The 21853-nt window shown below is 48.0% G+C and overlaps 1 protein-coding gene across 1 annotated transcript; it reads right to left on the reverse strand.

Moving 5' to 3' along the window:
- Window positions 1-747: 747 nt before the first annotated feature.
- On the reverse strand, window positions 748-21414 carry LOC112449027 (guanylate cyclase soluble subunit beta-2-like). Its single transcript, XM_025000013.2, has 7 exons — window positions 20690-21414; window positions 18928-19076; window positions 18041-18187; window positions 14016-14170; window positions 10897-11048; window positions 8765-8857; window positions 748-1109 (listed from the first exon to the last, which is right to left on the reverse strand). The coding sequence occupies exons 1-7, from the start codon at window positions 21003-21005 to the stop codon at window positions 964-966; spliced, it is 1158 nt and encodes a 385-aa protein (XP_024855781.2). The 5' UTR covers window positions 21006-21414; the 3' UTR covers window positions 748-963.
- Between the last annotated feature and the right edge of the window lie 439 nt (window positions 21415-21853).

Consider the following 21853-nt stretch of genomic DNA (forward strand, 5'->3'; position numbering starts at 1 on the left):
GGAATTCAGCTCTTGTCACCTTCTCTTCCCCTCCTGCTCCCGGGATTGGCCACAGAAGTCAAGTCTGCCCTCCCGGAAGACAGTTAACGCCTCTGGGGACAAGTAAGGTTCTGGCAAGAATGAATCGCAAAATTCCGGGTGCCTTTCATGTGGGTTAAAAAATACTTGTCTTTTCACCAAAACCATGTGCAGATGCAGAGACCCCTAGACCACTTCTCAGCCTCCCGCACCCCAGGCCTCTGAGAGCGTGTCCAGCACTCACCACCATCCAGGGGGCCCCACGCTGCAGCTAAAGCAGGAGAGGAAACTTGAGTCTGAAGAGGGACAAGGGACCTGGTGGGCCGGCCGCACTCTGCCTTATTTCCCCATCTTTCCTGACTCTGCCCTTCCGGTGATTTTCACATTTTCTCCTCCCTTTTACGTTCAGAAAACCTCTGGGGAAGGCAGCTTTTATTCTGTGGCTTCATGTAATTCCCAGGGCTGGGAATGAAAGTGATTTCCTTTCACAACCCCTGGCTGAGTGCCTTTCACATCCCGGCTGTGTTGTGGGGTGATTTATCAATGGCAGGGGCCGGGGCTCCTTCCCCATCCTCCCTGCTCCCGCCATCACTTAGAACACGACCATGCCCACGACCGGCTCCAAGGCCAGGGCGTCCTCTCAAGTTGGCTCTGAGGCCAGGACTCGGTCGAATCACCGTGATGAGAGCCATTCGTTCTCCTCCCAAAGAACAAACACGGCCTGAAGTCTCCAAGTGTCGGGGCTGGCTTTGAACCGAGACTGTGAAAGCACATTTTTCCAAACTTGTCGGGATCATGTTTCCTTTCTAGACCTTTATTCTCCGAGGGACAATGAGAAAGAGACGCAGCTTAAGAAGTCTTGGGCTGAGAAATGAAGTTCCTTTTCTTTGTCGCCATTAAACCGAGCAGGGGGAAGAGTGAAGCCGAGGGGTTCATGTTTCGCTGTTACAACAAAGCGCAGAGGCCAGACGGCAGCGGCCCACTGGGAAGGCCGCGTGTCTCTGTCTGAGCTGAAGGCCGCGGTCTGGCTGCTGCCTCCCCAGGTTCCCGTCCCTCCACTGGACTCCCTTTGGGTGTCGACCAGTCCGAAGCTGAAACGAGACAGAGCGGTGAGCTGAACAGTTGGCCCCAGACCGATCCCCGGGCAGGGGGGTTCTGTCTGCGCCCAGCCCTGGGGTATAGTGTGGGCACCGTGGGGTTACCATACCACCTCCTGAGGCCAAGAACATCTTCCCAGTGAGGCCAGAAACGTCCATTCAGACCTCAGCCTTGTTGCTCAATTATTGCTCTAACACTGTATCACTTTTTTGGCCACTTATCAAATCCTGACTCGTGCACAGCTCTCCTAAGAGCCCCAAGCCTCCAGACCTGCTGCCTCATGACTGTCTACATGAAGCCTGAGCATCACCACTCACAGGGTTCAGAGCCACGGCTGCCACTGCCCATCAGTACCCTCTCCGGGCCTCGTTTGTCCTCATCTGAAAAGTAGGGAAATGCTGAAGCTCCAATACTTTGGCCGCCTGATGCAAAGAGCTGACTCATTGGAAAAGACCCTGATGCTGGGAAAGATTGAGGGCAGGAAGAGAAGGGGACGAGAGAGGATGTGATGGTTGGATGGCATCACCAACTCGATGGACATGAGTTTGAGCAAACTATGGGAGACACTGAAGGACAGGGAAGCCTGGTGTGCTGCAGTCCATGGGGTCACAAAGAGTCAAACACAAGTGTGCAACTGAACAACAGCAGTTATACCCTCCTCCCAGAGTTGTTGTGGTAATTCAATCAGATGCCTTCTATAAAGTGAATACACCATGCCCCACACACAGCACAAACTCAGATGCCAATTCTTATTTTGAAGTGTGGGAAGGAGCCCATGGAGGAGGTACTGGGAAAGAACCTGGGACTATGAGCCTCAGCAAGGAGTGGGAGGGAGCGGGACTCAGAAGGAATGGAGACCAGGAGGCTAGGTGGAGATGCATCTCCTGCTTGCCCTGCAATTTCATTTGGGGAAACGTCCACATTGAAGATTTTAAAGTCGTTCATCATTTCCATTTCTTTCTCTCTCTCTCTTTTTTCACACTCATCATTGTTCCAGAGACATTCAAGTTCAGAGGGGCTACTGTATTTAATTTGAAGCTCTAATAAGTCTAGAAATCAGGAAATGCAGGCGGGGCTTCTGTCTCCAGCCTTTTATCCTCAGGTGAATGAATGACTTCCTTCACCACTGGGGGCTGTCAGTGTCTCCCTTCCTCCCCAACCTGGATCCGTTATTACCTCTGTTTTTAGATTCTAAAAACTATGGGCAATTTTCATCAGATGGCAAGTTCCATTTGCTAATGGACCGGTCATTAATGAACGTAAGTGATGACACACACGTGGAAAAATGTGGGTGACTGGACCTGTCCCCAGGCTCGCTCAGGCTCAGGATAAGGTGAAAAATTGGCAGATCTAGAACCATGTCACTGGGACAACTCTGAGTGATGATTCATATGCAGTATTTAACTCCTGCAAAAGCTGGTGCTAACCTGATAAGGTCCATAAACCCCTCAAACTCACCATTTGTATAAGGTATGGCTTGAGAGCAGAGCTGGCTAAGTGACGATGTCATAAACTACAGGTTCATTTGAGCATTGTGGTACAGCCCACTCCACACTCTGCCCCCCTCCACACACACACACACACACACACACACACACACACACACACACACACACACAAAAGACTGACTCCTGTTCAGCCAGTATTTTATGGTCTTTGGAAATAAATTATTCCAATATGGGGTGGGATTTTTGCTTTGTTTTTGCTAATTCTCTGCTAGTTTTATTATTCCACATAGCCTTTATCCCTTTCACTTTGAATTACAGAGTTGATTGCAGTATTGTTTTTCTTTGACATAGAAGCCCAAGTATGATTTAAAAAGGAATTGAATTTTTCAAAAAGGGAAACATTCAGGATAAATGTTAAGGACAGTGTGTTTGAAAAAGCTGAATTCAGTTTTGTTTGGGCATCATCGCAAGTAAAGGAAAAAAGGAACTGATTACAGACAGAAATTGTAGTGTTTTGGGTTTTTTTTTTCTAGTAAGTGTAGCACAGCCTCCAGGTTGCCCATCAGCACCAGGAAAGGCTGAACCCTCCCCATCTAGTTTCTCCCTGGGCCTCCCTGTAACGGGATCCTAGACCATACATCGTCTCCTATTCAACCCATGGAAATGTTATGAGAACCGGCGAGAGTAAATCTCCACAAAACAGTACTGTGATCACAGAATGTATTCTGTGTCTTTGTAATTATACCCAAAGTAGCGGTTACCCTGATAAAAACTGAACAAGAAGGAGCTGGAGTTTTGTGTTTTTTTTTTTTTTTTTTTTAAAGAGGGAATACAGCAAAGAAAAACTGTCTCTTTCCCTATCAGCAGTCAGGCTCTGTGTCTAACGCGCTCCAGCATGGAGATGGCACCAAGACTTCTTTTGTAACCAAGATGAATAATCTATTTTATGACTTAACCTCTCACAGATAATCTTGGAAGTAAACTCAACACTAGGAAATAACATTTACAGACCTCTTAGTCTCCCCTTTATGCAACACTTAATTTCTCTTGTCAAAAAAAAAAAAAAGTACAACATAGCTTTTCCCTTCTGATTTCCTTTTCTTGTATCCACAGCACAGTTTTCTCTCATCGCACTTGGACGTGTCTCATTTTCTCGGTTATGTCTTAACTGTGGTCCTCTGCCTCCTCTTCCATTTCTACTGCCATTTCCTGTGCCTATGAAACCTGTTTTCCCCTCTTCCTTTCTCTCCTTGAGGAAAAGCTCCTTGATCATTAGTGAGACCAAGACGACAAACTAGGGCTGTGTTGGGGAAAGAGCTGAGACTGCCTATTGAAAGCTAAACAGGCCCAATTTGAATGATGCTGCCTGACAATGTCAAATGAGAATTGGTCAGCACAGAATTGCAAGACTCTCTTGGAATCTCTACACATATGTATTTGACATTTTACCCAAATCCAATTCCACAGTCCGGATGGTGGAAGAATTTCCTTGTTTACTTGAGATAAATTCTCACCCATCATCCTTTGTTCCCATGAGACCACTGCTCATAGCCCTCAAGGACTGCCTCGTAGGACCCTCACATTGCTACAGTCGAAGGCTCATTATGGTGCACAGCTAGGAAATGCAGCAGCCTGATTAATTTCGTGTTCTGACTAATTGAAAATTACAATGTACATCTTCTAATCTAAATGCCAAACCTAAATGAACTAGGTGAGTCCTTGGAAAACTCAGAGGCAACTTCAGGACTCATGGAACATCAAGATCACCACAGAAGTGGTACAGATCGGCAGAAGGACAAGATAATTGGGGTTTCCATTGGATATAAAGTAAATGTAGCTTTTGGTGTGTAGCATCAGGGAGCGAAAATAAGTGCACCATTTCAAGCACATTATTTATATATATATATATATATACACACACACACAAAATTTGAAATGTTTTGAAATGTTTAAGTGTTCAAAGGAAAGAAATTCATGGCCTGCCAATTTACAAAACAATCTCTGTGTAATAATCCCAGGACTGTAAGAAAAAGTATATATGTACACACATATACACATACCCTCATGCACTCAAGTCTGGGAAAATAGCCACCAAAATTTTAACAATAGTCTCTCTGGGTGATGGAATTAGAGAAGCTTTTGTTTTCTTCTTTTGTTTTAGCTACACTTTCTAGTTATAAAAGATAATAATTAAATATTCCTTCCATAATGTAAATGAATAAACAAATAGCCTTAGTTGAGCAAACCAACGTGGCCCGATAAATAATTAAAGGCAGCACAGAAACCCACTTCAATGTAGATTAAGAATGAATTAAATGAAAAGAATAGTAGCAGAAGAAACCTTCCTGTTCAGAAAAAAACCATCACATGAGCCGTGTTGTCAGACGTGGACTTGGCTGGGGAGGGCAGTGGGGAAGTGATATTGAGGTGGAGTTTGGGGGACTGCCGCTGCCTTGGGGAGTATACACGGGATTTGGGTCATCGCCTGGTTGTTACAGGCAGGGCTCTGCGAGTTATAAAGGATATGATTATCTTGGGGTCACAAGAAGGGATTCTTACATTTGCAATGAGAACAATTCCTTGTCTGCATTTCTGCATCTGTTTCTAACTTCCTAGACAGAATCAGATATGGGAAACCACTTCTTGGTTTCAATCCTGATTCTCCCCCACTGAGGGGAGGGGGTTTGGCTTGAGCCTGAAGTCAGACCCCATCAGGTCTCCCCAGGACCCTGTCCTGGTCCTTCCCAGCACAGGGATGCTTGCTGGACTTCCTGTCCCACCGGTTCCTCCCGCCCCGGCTTTTACTCTCCAGGGTCTCCACGTGTCAGGGGCATGTCATCTCCTCCCCCTTGGTTCCATCAGGGTTAATGTTCCAAGAGACTGACCTGCTCTGAGGAAAAGGCAAGCTGACCACACCATAATGTTCGGCCACGGGTTCTGGGAATATTTGTGGAGGGAGACACCGTTGGTGAGGGAATTTTATCCCGTTCATAAAAAGGGCTTGATGGAGCTTCCACATTTAGGGCAGGTGTTGCCATTCTAGGATCGCCCACCAACTTGCTTCCTACATCTGTCCATGAGCAAAAGAGACCATGCTTCCGGAAGCCCCTTCATTCTCCAGGGATCAGAACAGAGGCCCCGTCCTTGCTCGGCCCTTTCCTGCCGTCACCTGCACCTTCCCTATGGTGTCGCTGTTGTGTTAGTCGCTCAGTTGTGTCCGACTCTGCAACCCCATAGACTGTATCCCGCCGGGCTCCTCTGTCCATGGAATTCTCCAGGCAAGAATACTGGAGTGGGTTGCCATTCCCTTCTCCAGGGGATCTTTCTACCCCAGGGATGGAACCTGGGTCTCTTGCATTGCAGGCAGATTGTTTGCCATCTGACCACCAGGGAGGCCTGCACCTCCCCAAGAGACTCTCAGGTCCTCAGTGTGCCTCAGCCTCTCCTGTACTTGCTGTTGGCCCTGTAACACCTCATGCTGGGCAGTGGTCCTGACTTCCATGGGGCTCTGCTATACCCGCTGATCTAAAGCTCCCTGTGTATGGCAGACTAGTCTTTTTTTAACCCCTGTAGTACCTCTTACAGTTTTGTGCCAACACTCAACTATTTGTTAAGTGGAAGGATTCTCAACAATAGAGTCCCTAAGTGATGAAGAATTGGCATCCTTGACCTTTTTATTTTTTAGCACTTTACAGCTTTCAGATGATACACAGCATCTCACATGTTCCTCAAAGTGACCTCAACCTGCTAAAGCAGGCATTCTGTCACCCCTGCTCTCCAGATGAGAAAAATGAAGCAAAAAGGGTGGCTGAGAGCCACCCAGCTAGTTCCTGGGAGCAGACCTGGGAATTCTGATTAGGGGCTAATGCTCTCGCCACTGTGACCGTGGTTCTGAAGCCTGGCAGCTCATCCGACTGCCCTGGGGAGATGGCAGAGAAACCAGGGTGGGATACACCCTGCTCTGGACCTGTGGAGACACTCGGCATGAGGCCCTGCCACCTACATTGTCAACCACAGGTGACTCTGACGCCTCCCCACACCCCCAGCTCTGACGCTGCACCCCCATCTGTGACACCAAAGCTGACAACCAGCAACTTTACAGGCTAGCCCTAACCTGGAAAGCCAGTTCATTTACACCTCCCAGGATTTTCCTTCTTTAGAACATCGCTGGGTTAACAGCTCAACTTCTAGAAAGCCCGAGGTTAAAAATGACCATGCCTATTCATCAGCCCCCAGCAGAAGGGGTCAGGAGAAGGTGACAGCCGTGCTTATGAAGGCCTCAGAAAAGCTGCTGAAAAGCTTTGGAGCTGAGAATAAGGGCCCAGGTCCGTCAGCCTGGTTCCAAAGCAGTTGGACCTCAGCTCCAACTGGGACAGGTCTGGGAAGGACCCTTGTGTTCTCAAGACTCTGTAAAGCCAGGGACAAAGACCCTGACAAGTGACCACAAACCCATCCAAGAATTACCCATGGAGGGTGGAGGGTTTGTGTATGGTGGAAAGTCCTTCCCGTCGGGAAGGAGCATGTTAAATGTGAGGGCAGACTCCCCAGCAAGCAGACTGCTAAGAGCTCAGTGAGGAGAGAGATCTTCAGCACTCAAGTCTCCAGGACAATTAGGAATTGGTGTAAGAAGTCCTCAGAGCTGACCTAATGTGCCCTGAACCTGGCGAGTGGACACCCTCAGCCCATGATTTATGGGGGAGCCCGGGCTCCCTGCCTGAGCGCCGTATATGGGTCAGCCTGGAACCCATTATAATAATCGTCGGGAGAATCAGCTTGGAGACAAGTTGAAGCAAGCTGAAATTTGAAAAAAACACATTAACAGGGGTCTGAAGGGAAGCCAGAAGAGCCTGCCAGCAGGGGCAGCTGGAAGGCCAATTTTTCAGTCAATACTGAAAGGTGGTTGCTTAAATCTCCGAGTCAAATACACAAGATTTTCTCTCCGGCTCAATACTCCCGTTTAATTGCTCTGGGGAGTCTCTCCACTGACGCATCTAACACCCAAATACTGAGTGGGGAGGGAGAGAAAAGCGTGTCATTGACGTGCAAATGAGGAAATCAGGTCCTGGGTGCAGCCTGGGTCCTGCTGAAGCGTCTCCTGCACTGACTGCCCCACCCCTCAACCCCAGGAGGTCACCAAGGCCCGCCTCCGTAGAGATGGCTGGGGGTGGGCGGGCATCACCTCTCAGCTGGCCTCAGGACTCTGGGGGGGCAGCTCCTCACCCCTGAAGCTCCGGGGGGTGCTGACCAGGCCCTGAGAGGGTCTTCAGGAGCCAGGGTTTTCACAGGTGAGGCCTCGGAGCCCAGAGCAAGGGAAATGTGAGCCACCAGAGAGCATTCCCACATTTAATACCCAGGCTGACGGCAGACGTGATCGGTGAGGAGAGCCTCAACTGGAGTCCTGAGATTGGGGAACAGAGGGGTCTCTGAGGGAGCGAGGTCCAACAGCCTGACCTTCAGAGGGAGTCCTGACAGATGGGTGGCTCCTGACAGGAGCCCTTACCATGATGACGCCCACAGAGGAGCCCGGGGCTGGGTCTTCATTTCTCCGAGCCTCTGGCTCACACAGCACCGTTTCCCATTCACCCACAGCGTGGGGGCTGTTCCTTGTCCACACCTCCGCTATTCACACCCAACAATCAGAAATCCATTCACATGGGGCCCAGAGGATCTGACAGAAACATGGCCGTCCTGAAGCCAAGAAGTCCAAGCACAGTTGCCTGGGGACCTCGACTGCATGCGTTCCCACAGGATGGCGCCCGTGGTCTGCCCCAGACAGACAGGCTGAGGGGCGAGTCCAGCTTCACTCACTCGCTGGTTGTGGGACCTTCGATAAATCATATAACCATTCTGAAATTCAAGCTTCCCACCTCTTAGGGGATTAGCCATGTGACTGAGGTATAACGTGACTTGTATGGAGGGCACCATGTCCGGAGAAACCTCATTTTGTGGGTTCATGGGGACTAATAAGCTTTTCTGAGCAGCGAGGGCCCTTTCAGAATGAGGGGGCCCCTACTTGGGACACTTGGGATGGGGAGGCAGGTAGGGTGGGGAGCATAGAGAAAAACTTGCTCAAAACACAGAGAACAGCCATCAGAAGCATCCCGCCCAGGGGCCCCTCTCTGGCCCTTTCCCCTCCCCCGGGAGCCAGGCCTCTGGCCCAGTGCAGTCTGGGGGTCTCTGCAGCCATCTGGGGTACTTACCACGGGCTGTGTCACTCTTGTGCAGCTGCCAGCTGTCCGCATACCTCATGACCGCCAGAGTCTTGCCGTCCTGACTTCCCTGATCACTTGCTTCTGCAAAAAAGGCGTGAGGGGAAAGGCTGTGAGTGTGGGTCAAGGTGGGGCCTTTCTTTGAGCCCCTGGGGACCCCCTAAATACACACACAGGACACGGAGGGTGCCCAGACCCCTCCCCCACTGCACACTGGAGACGCCTCCAGTCCAACCCTATCTGGCCATGAGAGGGAAACTCCCACTGTCCCTGGAGGTTCAGGGGTCACGTTCTCGAGTCCCCCCAGACCTCGAGCAGTGTCAGCATGGGGTCTTTCCTGAGGGATCCCAGTCTTCCTGTTTCTGGTGGGGATAGGAGGGGCAGACACCCCAGAGCCTGACAACCAAGGCTCATCATCAGAAATCCTAGGCTGATGGGGGGAAAGGTGAGGGAGATACTGAGAAGCGTGAAAATGAAAAGAGATAGAGATCCCCCTGCTTCTGGTTTCCACACACAGGGTTGTGTTTCTCTGCACAGAGATTCCTAACCAGGGGTTTGGCTGGGGCTGGCATTCACCTAGAAGAAGGGGTGACTTTCCTCTATTATAAGCCACGTCTGGGGACAACCTATGCCCAAAGAGTGCCTTTTCCCGTTTTATACCCACATGCTGTTTGGGGTCTGGGAGGGGCTGTCCCCTCCCTTTTTCACATCCTCTCTTCCTCCTCTTTTTCTGGGTCCATTGTGAGATCTGCAACCAAGAGACCCTTTACTCATTCCTGTTTTGTTTCCAGCTCAGAACTGAAAGTGGGTTGGATTCTACTGGCCCAGACCGGGTACTAGAATCCTGTTTCTCAAATTTCCAGCTCAAGCACCCCCACAGGGAGAAAATGGGAAGAGTCCGTGGTTTGAGCCAGGTACACCTAGTCTGTTTATCCCGTACAGCCCTCCATCCTTCGGGGAGGACGTGCTGGTGAGAAGGACAGATGTTGTTAGGTGGGTGAGGCACTCAGAGCCTAGAAGTTCAGAAACTCTAATTAGGGTACCTCCTGGTCTTTATTAACCAAAACTCTTTCTACTTTTTCATTTAGATCTTTCTATCTCAAGTGTGTCCAGCAATAAAATGTGGCCAAAATCAATCACAGCTGCCAGGCACACTAAAGTGAGCTGGTATTAGAATGACAGCCCCACCAAAGCCATTGAAACAGTTCTCAAATTCCCATCTCTCCATTGGTATAACCCCACTTTTAAAAATAGGAACCGTAATTCATGCATCCCCAAGTGACCTCCCGCATAAATGAGCTGCATAAATGGGGAACCTGTGGATTTAGAGATTTTTCTCTGTAGGCCCCAGGAGCAACTAAAGATTAGTTCCAATCAGAATAAATGCATTTCCTTCACGAGTTTGCTTCAAACGTTCAGGAAGCATTACCTACTGGATTAGTTTTAACCTAAACTCACCCTCTTGCCATTCCTGGAACCAAGTGAGTCACAGATTTTATCTTTCTTCCTAGTTTTGGAAGCCAGCAGACAATGAGGAAGGTGGAACCTTCCAGTGTGTGAAGGGGAACCCTGTCTGGAGCCTCCCTGGAGGCTGAGGAGCAGAGGGAGGCTCTGAAATCCTCCCCCAGCCGCAGTAGAGGCTGAGGGTGGAAAGCCCCTTTCTTAGACAGGGAAGAGCCTTAAAAATGAACGCATGCAGGACTCTTGAGGCTGCGTGCATCAGCAAGAGAGGATTCAGGTGCAATGGTCACATGACTCATCAGGGGCCGTGACTGAGTAGAAGGTCATAGCCTGGGGGTGGGCGGGATGGTACCCAGGCTGGCCCTCAAATACGTTTGTTGCTATTCTTCAGTTGCTAAGTTGTGTGACTCTTTGCCACGCCATAGACTGTAGCCTGCCAGGCTCCTCTGTCCATGGGATTCACCAGGCAAGAACACTGGAGTGGGCTGCCACTTCCTTCTTCAGGGGATCTTTCTGATCCAGGGATCGAACCTGCATCTCTTGCATCGGCAGGCGAGTTCTTTACCACTGAGCCACCAGGGAAGCCCACTAAGCGGAGCCGAAGTTGTTAGTGGAAAAAACATCCAATAGGAGTATTGATGAGGCTTCTCTTTCTTGCTTACCCTCGGAATCAAGCCGAGCCTGAGGTTTCCCCATGATCTCATCCTCTGAGGCCTTCAGGTTTCGGATCAGAAAGTAGGTGGTCATCTTCCCTTTCCCTTTCACTTCGATTTCACCCCGCTCGGTTATTTCAAACCCTTGATTCTCCAGGGCTCTGCACAGAGAAGAGAAAAAAAAAATGCCCCAGGTCACAGAGTTGTGACTCGAGAGTGGGCTGCAGTGGGCAGGATGATGTGCGAGAAGTCCGAGACCCAAGTGAACAGGGAGGGGCCCATGCAAAGAGACAGGGCTGCAGAGTGACTAGGAAACTGCATGTGTTTATGCATTTACTGGCTGTAGAGAGATGCCGAAGGCACACCACAGACCAGTGCAGACTAACATCGCGTCCAATTCACAGTTAGCTGCCTCAGCCAGGGCTTAGCACTCATCAGTCTTCCCTTGTCCTTGGCTTTGGCTGGTTTCGTGGAGATTTCAGACCTTCGCCAGGCTCTTCATATCCCCTCATTAGGCACCTGAGCTCCTCGCTCACATGCTGCTGACCATAATCCTACTGCGTGACTTGTTTACCTGCTCAGTTGTGTCTGACTCTTTGCAACTCTATGGACTGTAGCCCACCAGGCTCCTCTGTCCATGGGGGTTCTCCAGGCAAGAATACAGGAGTGAGTTGCTGTGCCTTCCTCCAGGGGATCTTCCCAACCCAGGGATTGAACCTGTGTCTCCTGCATTGCAGGCAGATTTTTTACCACTGAGCCACCAGCGAAGCCCACTTTGTGACCTGATCTATCCACTAATGGGAACCCTTAGAGCCGAGACCCTGTGCCTTCTCATCCCATTGACCACACCTGCCCTTTCCCCCAACTTCAGAGGTTGAAGTATCTTGTTGAAGGGCACCCACCCAAAATCCATTCCCACCTCCTCAAGGCCCAGCCCCCGGACCACCTCTTCTTTGATCTTCAGCTCCCTCTCCATTTGCCTCCTCCCCTAAGCCTAACCAGCTTGCTAAGGTCTCTTTCATCCCAAATAGAAGTAAAAATCTTCTTACTTGTTCATCTGCTTTAATGCCATACAAATGCTCATTCCTTTCATCCTTCAACCCACAATCCAGTGTCTATTCATTCTCCCACCCCTCATTGACCACAGTTAACTTCTGATAATGTTTCCAAACCTCTGACTATTTTTCACTCCTTTCCATGGAATCCATCAGAGAGCCACCAGGGAAGCCCAATTATAGTTGATATTTTTGTTCCATTCTTCCTCCATAAAAATAGCCAGAAGGGTGCCTCTCTTCCTGAATTCTCTGCTTGCTTCTCCTGCCTTTTCCATGACTCCTTCCTCCATCTGCCAGTGAAATGTTAGTTCTTCCCATTGTCCTTCTCACATGGCATCCCTCTGCAGGTGATCTCACCAACTCTCATGGTTTAATTACCACCTCCGTGTTATTACTCCAAGTCTGGTTCCCCAACCAACAGCCTGACTCCAAATCTCACCCAGCGAGTTAATGCCACCTCTCTCTAGATGCTTCCCAGTTCCTTTTATTCAATACTTCCAAACCTGAGATCATCATCTGCCTCCTAGACTGGAATCCCTCTCCCTTGTTGCATCTCAGATGATGAGATTTAGGCTCGAGTTGCCCAAGATGGAGACCTGGGAGATAGTCAAGGCTCCTCCCTCTTTCTCAGCTCCCATTTCTAGCAATTACCAAATTTAATTGATTTTATCCTTAGATTCCTACCAACGAATGTTCTGGTTCAAACCAAACTCCTAACAAGTCTTGTCTTTCCCATCTCCTGATGCGCAAATCTGCCCTTACATGGCCTTGAGTGGTCAGTGTCAAGCAGGACCCTGACCTTGCCATTGTGTCCAAGCTCACACTCCTTAGGGGCTCACACTCTTCACCGTCGGTGTGAGCCCTGCCCCTCAGGGAGGCACACACAGCTCTCCCCACTTTCTGCCTCACAGCTTCCACCCCAGCAATGCTAAATCATTTGTAGTTCTCTGCCCTTATTCTACGTCTGTGTTCGTACTGCTGGATATTCACTCCAATATCCCAGTTTGGGCTAAACTCTGCTCTGGAGTTTCAAGACCCAGCTCAGGAAACTCCCTTCTCCACTCAGAATCTCCTTACTGGGCTGGGCTCCCGTGCCCCACAACACACAATAATTCCCACAGGCATGGGAATGGATGGTTAAAGCCTGACTCCCTGGGTTATATCCAGGCCATTTTCCTTCCTAGCCAACTTGTGACCTGAAGTGAGTGAATTACCTCTTTGTGCCTGATTTTTTTTCTCATCTGTAGATGTGAACGATAATAGTATATCTTCATAGGGTTGTTGCAACAGTAAATGGACTAACATATGTTGACGAGGGCTTCCCTTGTAGTTCAGCCAGTAAAGAATTTGTCTGCAGTGCAGGAGGCCCAGGTTAGATCCCTGGGTCAGGAAGATCCCCTAGAGAAGGAAATGGCAACCCACTCCAGTATCCTTGCCTGGAAAATCTCATGGACACAGGAGCTTCATGGGCTGCAGTCCATGGGGTCATAAAGAGTCAGGCATGATTGAGCGACTAACTTACTTATGTTGACGAACTTAGAGAATGTGGCCTCTAACAAGTTCTCAGCAAACTGTAAGTATTGTTTCATGCATAACATGACCACTGCACTTCTCACACTTTAAAAATAATTATCTGTGAATATTTCTTTCTTCCTGCACTACACCAGGGGTCAGCAAACTTTTTTTCTTCATAAAAGACCAGATAGGAAATATTTTCAGCTTTAGGGACCACAGTCTCTCTCACAACGACTCAGCTCTGCTGTGGTAGCATGAATGCAGCCATGGATAAGATGCAGATAAAGATCCTGGCTGGGTTTCAATAAAACTTTATTTACAGAAACAAGCAATGGCTGAGATAACGGCCCTTGACTATAATTTGTCAGTTCCTGAACTGGACCACATGTTCTTTGAGGGGAAAAATTATCTCATGGATGAGGCTCAACAACATTAATTGTCTGCCTCAAGGTCCCCTGTAAGCGTGGCTGGAAGTATACTGCCCCCATCTGATGGCTGTGAGGCACTCTGTACCTTCTGGGAGAAGAAGGGGCAAAGAGAGGCATGAATAAGTGGTACCTGTAGGTCGTGGGGCTGAGATGCACTTTGCCGGGAAGCCCATGACTTTCCATCCGAGAGGCTGTGTTCACAGTGTCGCCAAACAAGCAATACCGTGGCATCTTGTCCCCCACGACACCTGCCAAGACTGGTCCCGTGTGGATCCCCACTCTGATCTGCACAGAGAGAACCAGACTGAAAAGGGGCCATCAAATACCCTTGCTTTTACTCTTGAGGTATAATTTACATAAAATAAAAAAGACTTCAAGGTATTTAGCTCCAACAGTTTGGCAAATACCCCTGAGCCACCAATCAAAATCAAACACAGACTGTCTTCATCACCTTGCAAAATTATCTTGTCCCTTTCCAGTTAAGTTCCATCTCTCCCTGCAGAGGTCACCACTTTCTTATTTCCTCTCCCCAGGAGGAATTTTCCTGTTCTCCAACTTCACATACATGAAGTCAGGTAGCATATTCTGTTTTGTATCAGACTTCATTTATCAAAATCCATGTTTTTGAGATTCACCCACATTATATGTATCAGCAGTTCATTCTTTTACTGCTAAATACTATTCTGTTGTAAGAATTACATCACAATGTATTAGTCCAGTCTTCTCTTCACGAACATTTAGGTTATTTCCCATTTGGAGCTGTTATGAATATTCTCATACAGATCTTTTTGTGGACATACATTTTTCATTTTTCTTAGGAAAATATCTAGAAATGGAACTCTTGAATCACAAGGACAAATATTTTTTCCCATTCTGTGACTTTATATATACATTTTTCCTTAATAAGCAGACATCTAAATTTTTGATGAATATATTAGTCCGCTGGGGCCAAGAAAATGCCACAACTGAGTGGTTTAGACAACAAAAATTTACTTTCTCACAGCTCTGAAGTCTGGAAATGCAAGTCAAGGTGTCAGCCAGTTTGATCCTGAGGTCCCTCTCCTTGGCTTGCAGCTGGCTGCCTTTTTGCTGTGTTCTCTCAGTCTCTTCCCTGTGTGTACACATCCTTGGTATCTCTTCCTGTCTCCAGATTTTTCTTCTTATTAAGGACACCAGTCAGATTGGAGTAGAACTCACCCTAACAGCCTGACTTTGATGTGTTCACCTCTTATACGGCCCTGTCTGCCAATGCAGTCCAATTCAGTCACCTTCATGAGGTAGCAGGGATTAAAGCATCAGCATATGAGTTCCATACGTACCTTGGAGTAATGTGTCATGGTTCTCTTTCCCTAACAATACTCTTCCATGGGCCAGCAACTTGTGTTTGGGGAAGGCCCAGTATACTTCTGGAACTGGAGCTCTCTCTCAGGTCTCCTCCCCTATCCATAGCCTTTGACCGAATGAACCTATGCATTTGTGAAGATCTCTGGGGAAAATGTTGGTAAGTGGGTAGAGACTCTGTGGCTAGAACTTATCAAAGTCGAGCTGTTTGGGATTCTAACCCGTCATTCCAGCTCCAAGGTGGCCATGAAAATGTCACTAAACTTTAGGTGGGTTTCGTCTTAGTCTCCCCTTTGGTGGCTTATTTCTTCTACTGTCTCCTGGGGAAGAACCATCATGGGTGTCCTCTTGAAAGGTCTTGCCACTTTCTGGAATTTGGTTCATTTCTATTTCTTTGCTATGTGATTTTTTTTTTAACTACTCCAGTGACTCAGCAGTAAAGAATCTGCCCTCAATGCAGGAAACACAAAGAGACTTGGGTTCATTCCCTGGGTCAGGAAGATCCCCTGGAGGAGGGCATGGCAACACACTCTAGTATTCTTGCCTGGAGAATCCCATGAACAGAAGAGCCTGGTGGGCCACAGTCCGTGGGGTCACAAAGAGTCGGACACAACTGAGCGTGCACGTGGAAACAGAATTCTCTTGCAGCTTTCTACATCCCAATCAGGTTTACTTGTCTTTTTCATCTTTCCATGCCAGATTTTCTTTTCCTTAAAATAAGGTTTTAAACTCGTTTCTCTGAATTCTTTAAAGCACCTTACTTTCATGCAAGGGTGACCTCAGCAAATGTGGATTATAGGCTTTACAAGTGACAGAATGAAAAAGCTCAATGAGTATTAATTTTAAAACTGTAGAAGTAGCAGCACAGTTCTCTTAAGGGAGAGGATGTCTCCAGCCCTTTCCTCTACTTCCTTAAATAAACTCACATGATATGCAGTTTCTGATAGATATTTAATGAGGCTCCTATGTCACTATTCTTGTTTTTCTAATATTTATTTATTTGGCTATGCCAGGTCTTAGTTGCACATATGGGATCTTTAGTTGCTGCATGTGAGATCTAGTTCCCTAACCAGGGATTGAACCCGGGCCCCCTGCATTGGGAGCATGAAGTCTTAGCCACTGGACCACCAGGGGAGTCCCTATTCCCTATTTCTATCCTTAGAATTGATAACATCTTTTCCTCTTTTTTTTTCCCCCTTGGTAAGTCCACTATGCAAGTTTCTAGGAATTCATTGTTCATTTTCAGTCATATTGGTGTAGTGCTATTACCATCTCTGTTGCCATGCCTTTTCACAGACACTCTGTTTACAGAACAATGTATTTTCCGTATTCTTCAGTGGCTTTCACTGGAGGTTTTTAGGTGGCGCTAATGGTAAAGAACCTGCCTGCCAGTGCAGGAGACATGAGACCCGGGTTTGATCTCTGGGTAAGGAAGATCCCCTGGAGGAGGGCATAGCAACCCATTCCAGTATTCTTGCCTGGAGAATCCCATGGACAGAGGAGCCTGGGGGTTACAGTCCATAGAGTCACACAGAGTTGGACATGACCGAAAGGATTTAGCATGCACAAACGTGCGCATGGCTTTCATTAGAATTCTTTAACCAAAACACTTATCTCATTTCTGACCTTCTTGTCTCTTCTCTTCTCATTACCTCCCTTCCTGATTTTTTATTTATGACATTGGGGATTTTATACAACAGCTGTCTCTGTGTGTTTGCAATGGGCCAGTATCACGGACATGACGTGTGACCAGCTTTTGCTGTGAAGACTGCCACAGACACCACTGCCAGTACCTGCAGTGCTTCTCAGCCTCTAAATCGTTAAGGTGATGGTGAATGTGGCACATCTCAGAATCCCCTATACAGGGGCTATCGCTAGGGAAAATCCTACTCCATCTTATAGCCGGCTTTGTTTTTAGCTGGTTGTTTAGTTGATTGCACAGATCTGATTGACAGGAGCTGTGAAGGGATTTCGATTTTTAGAGGACAGAGACTCTGTTCCAAACCACCTCGAGATCGCTGGGCTCAGCCGAGCAGACAGAAGACGGCATTTACTTTTCATCATCAAAAGCGTCCAACTTTTATAGTGTGAACAAACTTCCATACTTGGAAAAGCAGCTTCCTGTGTTCCTGTGAGAAAGGCAAGCAGATGTCTCGCTCGTGGCCACGTGCTGGAGGGAAAGCTATTGTGAATATCTTACGGCACCATGGTGTCTGGCCTGCTGGCTGGAGGCAGTTTCACACCTCAGCCTGAGTTCCGAACCCGTCAGACGGCATGTCGGATACACAACTTCCCTAAGCAAAGAGAAGTTGGCTGTTTAGTCAACCTGAACCACTTGTTGAAAATGCTCGAGCAAAAAGGCAGGAATTGGAAATGAGCTGGCTTCCTAAGGATGGAAATCCACTAAGCCAGGGTTAGGGACAAAGGAAGCCTGCGTTAACCCCATCATAACCCCGAACTCTGAAGCCTCTTCTCAAATTTGAGAGAAGCTGAGGCAATAACCTGGAGAAGGAAATGGGAACACACTCTAGTATTCTTGCCTGGAGAATCCCAGGGACAGAGGAGCCTGGTGGGCTGCCGTCTATGGGGTCGCACAGAGTTGGACACGACTGAAGCAACTTAGCAGTAGCAGCAGAGGAAATAACACCCTAATATCTCTGTTACTTTAATGTATGCAAAAGAAGAGACGAGTTGGGAGAAATGATCCATTTTAATTACTGTCACATACCCAGGAGCCATCCGAGCAGACTAATAGAATTCTACTATATTGTGTGAGGTAACAGGTATTAAGCAAAGAACTTGGTTGCTCTTTACCTGAATGGGTTCTCCGGTAACAGGATTCATCACTTCTTTTGCAGAAATCCTCATCCCCAAGGCAAAGTTCGCTACCCTCTGAGCGTGGCTTCCAACGGGCACTGGTACACCCCCCACCACCATATAAGCATCTCCTATTGTTTCCACCTATAAGGGGGGAAATAGGAGGGAATTCAGAGGGTTTTCTTAATGTGCTAAATAAAACACTACATTTTTTTTTTTTTGGTCATTCTCTGGTAAAGAACCTGCCTGTAAATGCAGGAGAACCAAGTTTGATCCCTGGGTTGAGAAGACTGCCCGCCCCCCACCCCCAGAGAAGGAAATGGCAACCCACTCCAGTATTCTTGCCTGAAAAATCCCATGGACAGAGGAGTCTGGTGGGCTACAGTCCCTGGGGTCACAAAGAGTCAGACATAACTGAGCGACTAACACACACACATTGATGGAAGGACCATATTAAAAGCTGGTGGTTATTTTCTATGGGTGTGAGGAGCATGAGGGAGGGTGAGGTGAGAAAAAAAATAACTCAGGAGGTGCCACGAGGAAGCCAAAAGTTCTTTCTGCTTTTGGCAGAGGCAAGTCCCAGAGAGGACGAAGCTGTCTATTAGATCCACATATAATGCATATATTAGATACACATTTAGGTTAGACTTGCTGCTGAAATGAAGGCATAGTATTCAGTATGCCTCTTGAAGGCAACCTTAGCACTGGGCAGTATAGAAGGATTTTTGAAAAATTTAAATTTTTAGCTCTTCCTCCCATCCCCTCTGGCATCCACACCAAACCCTAGACTAGTGAGGGGAGAGGAAAAATGAAGACCCAACACCAGGTACGCACCCTGCCCCGGCACACAGGGACACACACAGCCCAAGGCACCACACGCTTACCTTGTAGACCTCATGGACGCTGGTTAACCTGTCGAACTTGGAGTACATTGAATTCAGCATGTTCACTATCTGGATAGGTTCGCAGGCAGCACAGATGTTCGTAAACGTCACCACGTCGCTGAAGAGAATCGTGCAGGTTTTAAATTCTCCTGCAACATAAACCAGGTGTCAGAGCCAAGGATGTAGAATAACAATTCTTTTAATTCTGGATTCGAGTAGCCTTTAGGAACCAAATTTGACCGTGGCACAGGGAGAAGGAGCCAGGTCCGCATCACCATTCACCATCCACCCACCAGACATCTGTTGCGTGTCTGTTATGAGCTGGTCATCATGCTGGTGGAATCGTGTGATATGAAGCAGACAGGGGTCCTTGCCCATAAGGAGTGCCTGGTCTAGGGAAGCAGACAGAGTGCAAACACTTAATAGGGTGTGCAGACCACCGGGGATGTCAGGATGGTCTGGGTGGGCACTGCTTACAGAGAGGTCGGTGAGTTAAAGCAAAGCCTGAACCACAGGAGACACGAAGGGAAGGGAGAGTTCCATGGAGGGGAGATTATTCCCAGAGGTGCACCCGCTCAGAACTCAGCAGGCAACCCTCCACCATGTACCCCTGTGTGCCAGGCACAACACCCTGCCGTGTTTACCCTCGGAGTGCCTTACCTTGACTCTTGCTATGCTGTTCTCTTGAAATGCCTTTCCTTTTTTTTTTTTTTGCAGAACTCAAGGTGGCCCAACTCAGGTACCACACACTATATATCAGCCTTCACCCCCACGCCTAACCCCTGTCTCTTTCTCTTCTGACATTTATAAACCATGAATTTCTGTGTTATCTATGTTTCCAGAGTAACTTCCATGGTGGGGAAAGAAGGACGAAATTTGGAGTTAAATGGACTTCTGATGGGTTTCCTGCTCTTTTACTGATAAACTGGAGTGAACTTGCTCCACCATTTTAGCTAATAACACCTCCCTTCCGGAAATGTTCAGAAAATTAAATGAGAGAGCATATATAACCTATCTAACAGAGATCCTGGCAAGATAACTTTTCCTTAATGCACATAAATTTCCTTTTTTTTTCGGTTACCCCATTAATGTATTCTGTAGGTACCAGTCAAACTCACAAGACTATAAGCTTCTTTGAGTCCCAGCACCCAGGACAGCACCCTGGCATTCAGCTTCCCATGCTTGCCTGGTGAAATGAACACTCGCTGGTGACCAGCGGAAAGTGAGTTTGGAATGAACATGGCCTTCTTCCCTCTAGAAAATCTTGCTCTCCCAGAATGGTCCTTAGGGACATCCCTTTATTTATTTAGCGTGAATGTATCAGCTTCCCTAGTAGCTCAGACAGTGAAGAATCTGCCTGCAATGCGGGATGCCGGGGACCTGGGTCAGGTTCCATCCCTGGGTTGGGAAGATCCCCTGGAGAAGGGAAGGGCTGCCCACTCCAGTATTCTTGCCTGGAGAATTCCATGGGCAGAGAGCCTGGCCAGCTACAATCCAGGGGTTACAGACAGTCAGACACGACTGAGCCACTGACACTTTCATTACCACGTCATTTCCAGTTGTGGTGAAGAACCCTATGTGGTCACTGTATTATTATTCTCAAGGTAGAAAGAAGAAAGCTAGGCTATGGAGCTTAAGTAGTAAGTCCAAGACCACAGTTGCTAACAAGCAATGGAGACAGACTCCAAACCCTGATCCTCCTGGTTTCAGAGCTGGCGCCCCCAGCCATCAAGGCGCCCTGTGCGGGCCGGGCACCCCTCACCTGCGGCGACCTTCCTGCCCTCCTTCAGCTGGTTGGCCACGTGCTCAGGCAGCATGGCGTACAGCAAGGTCTCGGTCTTCCTCTTTTCTGCGGCCAAGTGCGTGGAGAGGACCCGCAGCTCCTCCTTCTTCCTCTCCAGCTGGTTGGACAGCTCAATCTCTGCCAGGCGCTGCTGGTTGAGGAGGATGAGGTCCCTGGTGGGGTCGTGGGGGGCGATGTCGGAGAGGTGCATCCGGCGCTCCTCCAGCTCCTGCAGGCTGCGGAGCCTGGGGGAGCACAGGTACATCATGCAACGCAGGGGCTCCATCCAGATCATCTGGCCTTCCCGCCCGGGAGAGAGATAGGACAAGGTGGCATGTCACACGGCGCCCAACCGTCACCCCCGTGGCCCGCCCTGCTCGTGCTCCTCCCCTCTCCGCCGAAGGTCCTCAAAGTCCTCTCCTTTCTGTCTGTCTCCATGTCCTGCACTCCTGCTCTGTCCACAGCAGCTCTCTCCACGGCTGCTTTTCTTACCTTGAAGGGACTCCCGTCCATGACCTCCAAACTACCTCTCCTGTAACACAAGTGTTTTCCTCGCTGGGCCCTTCTGCCATTTAAGGGCGTAGAGCTAATCCTGCTTCCTGGAATCTATCTCACTTCTGGGGACTTTTCTGACCCTTCTTTCATTTATTTCTCTTACCTCTTTCCATCTTTCCTTTAGGACTTTCACTCATCCCTTAGATGCTGGCGTCAGCACGCCCCAACTGCACTCCCACAGTGAATTTGTGGAAAAACCTTGCTTCCTGGGCTCAAGATACCTATTACTTTTAACAATTGATGTCTATTCTCTTATTATAAAAGCAGTAGACATTCACTGCAGAAAATGCAAAAAAGTGGAAGAAAATAATAAAAATCACCCATGATCACACCACCAATAATTATTGTTACTATTTGGGGGTATATCTTTTTACTCCCCAAAAATGGGATTATCAGCCATCTTCTTTGAGTAATCTCAATTTTTCACTTAAATTCTGTAATAGGTATTCTTTCATAGCATTAAATATAGATAGGTGTCATTGTTTGCTGGGTACATGGATTATACTGTACTGTATTTAAGCAATAAGCTAACATTGATTATATTATGTCTATTTCATCATTCCATATATTGTGAATTACCTTAAAGTA

This window comes from Bos taurus, chromosome 12 (assembly GCF_002263795.3).
Source record: "Bos taurus isolate L1 Dominette 01449 registration number 42190680 breed Hereford chromosome 12, ARS-UCD2.0, whole genome shotgun sequence".
Taxonomy (NCBI): Eukaryota; Metazoa; Chordata; class Mammalia; order Artiodactyla; family Bovidae; genus Bos; species Bos taurus.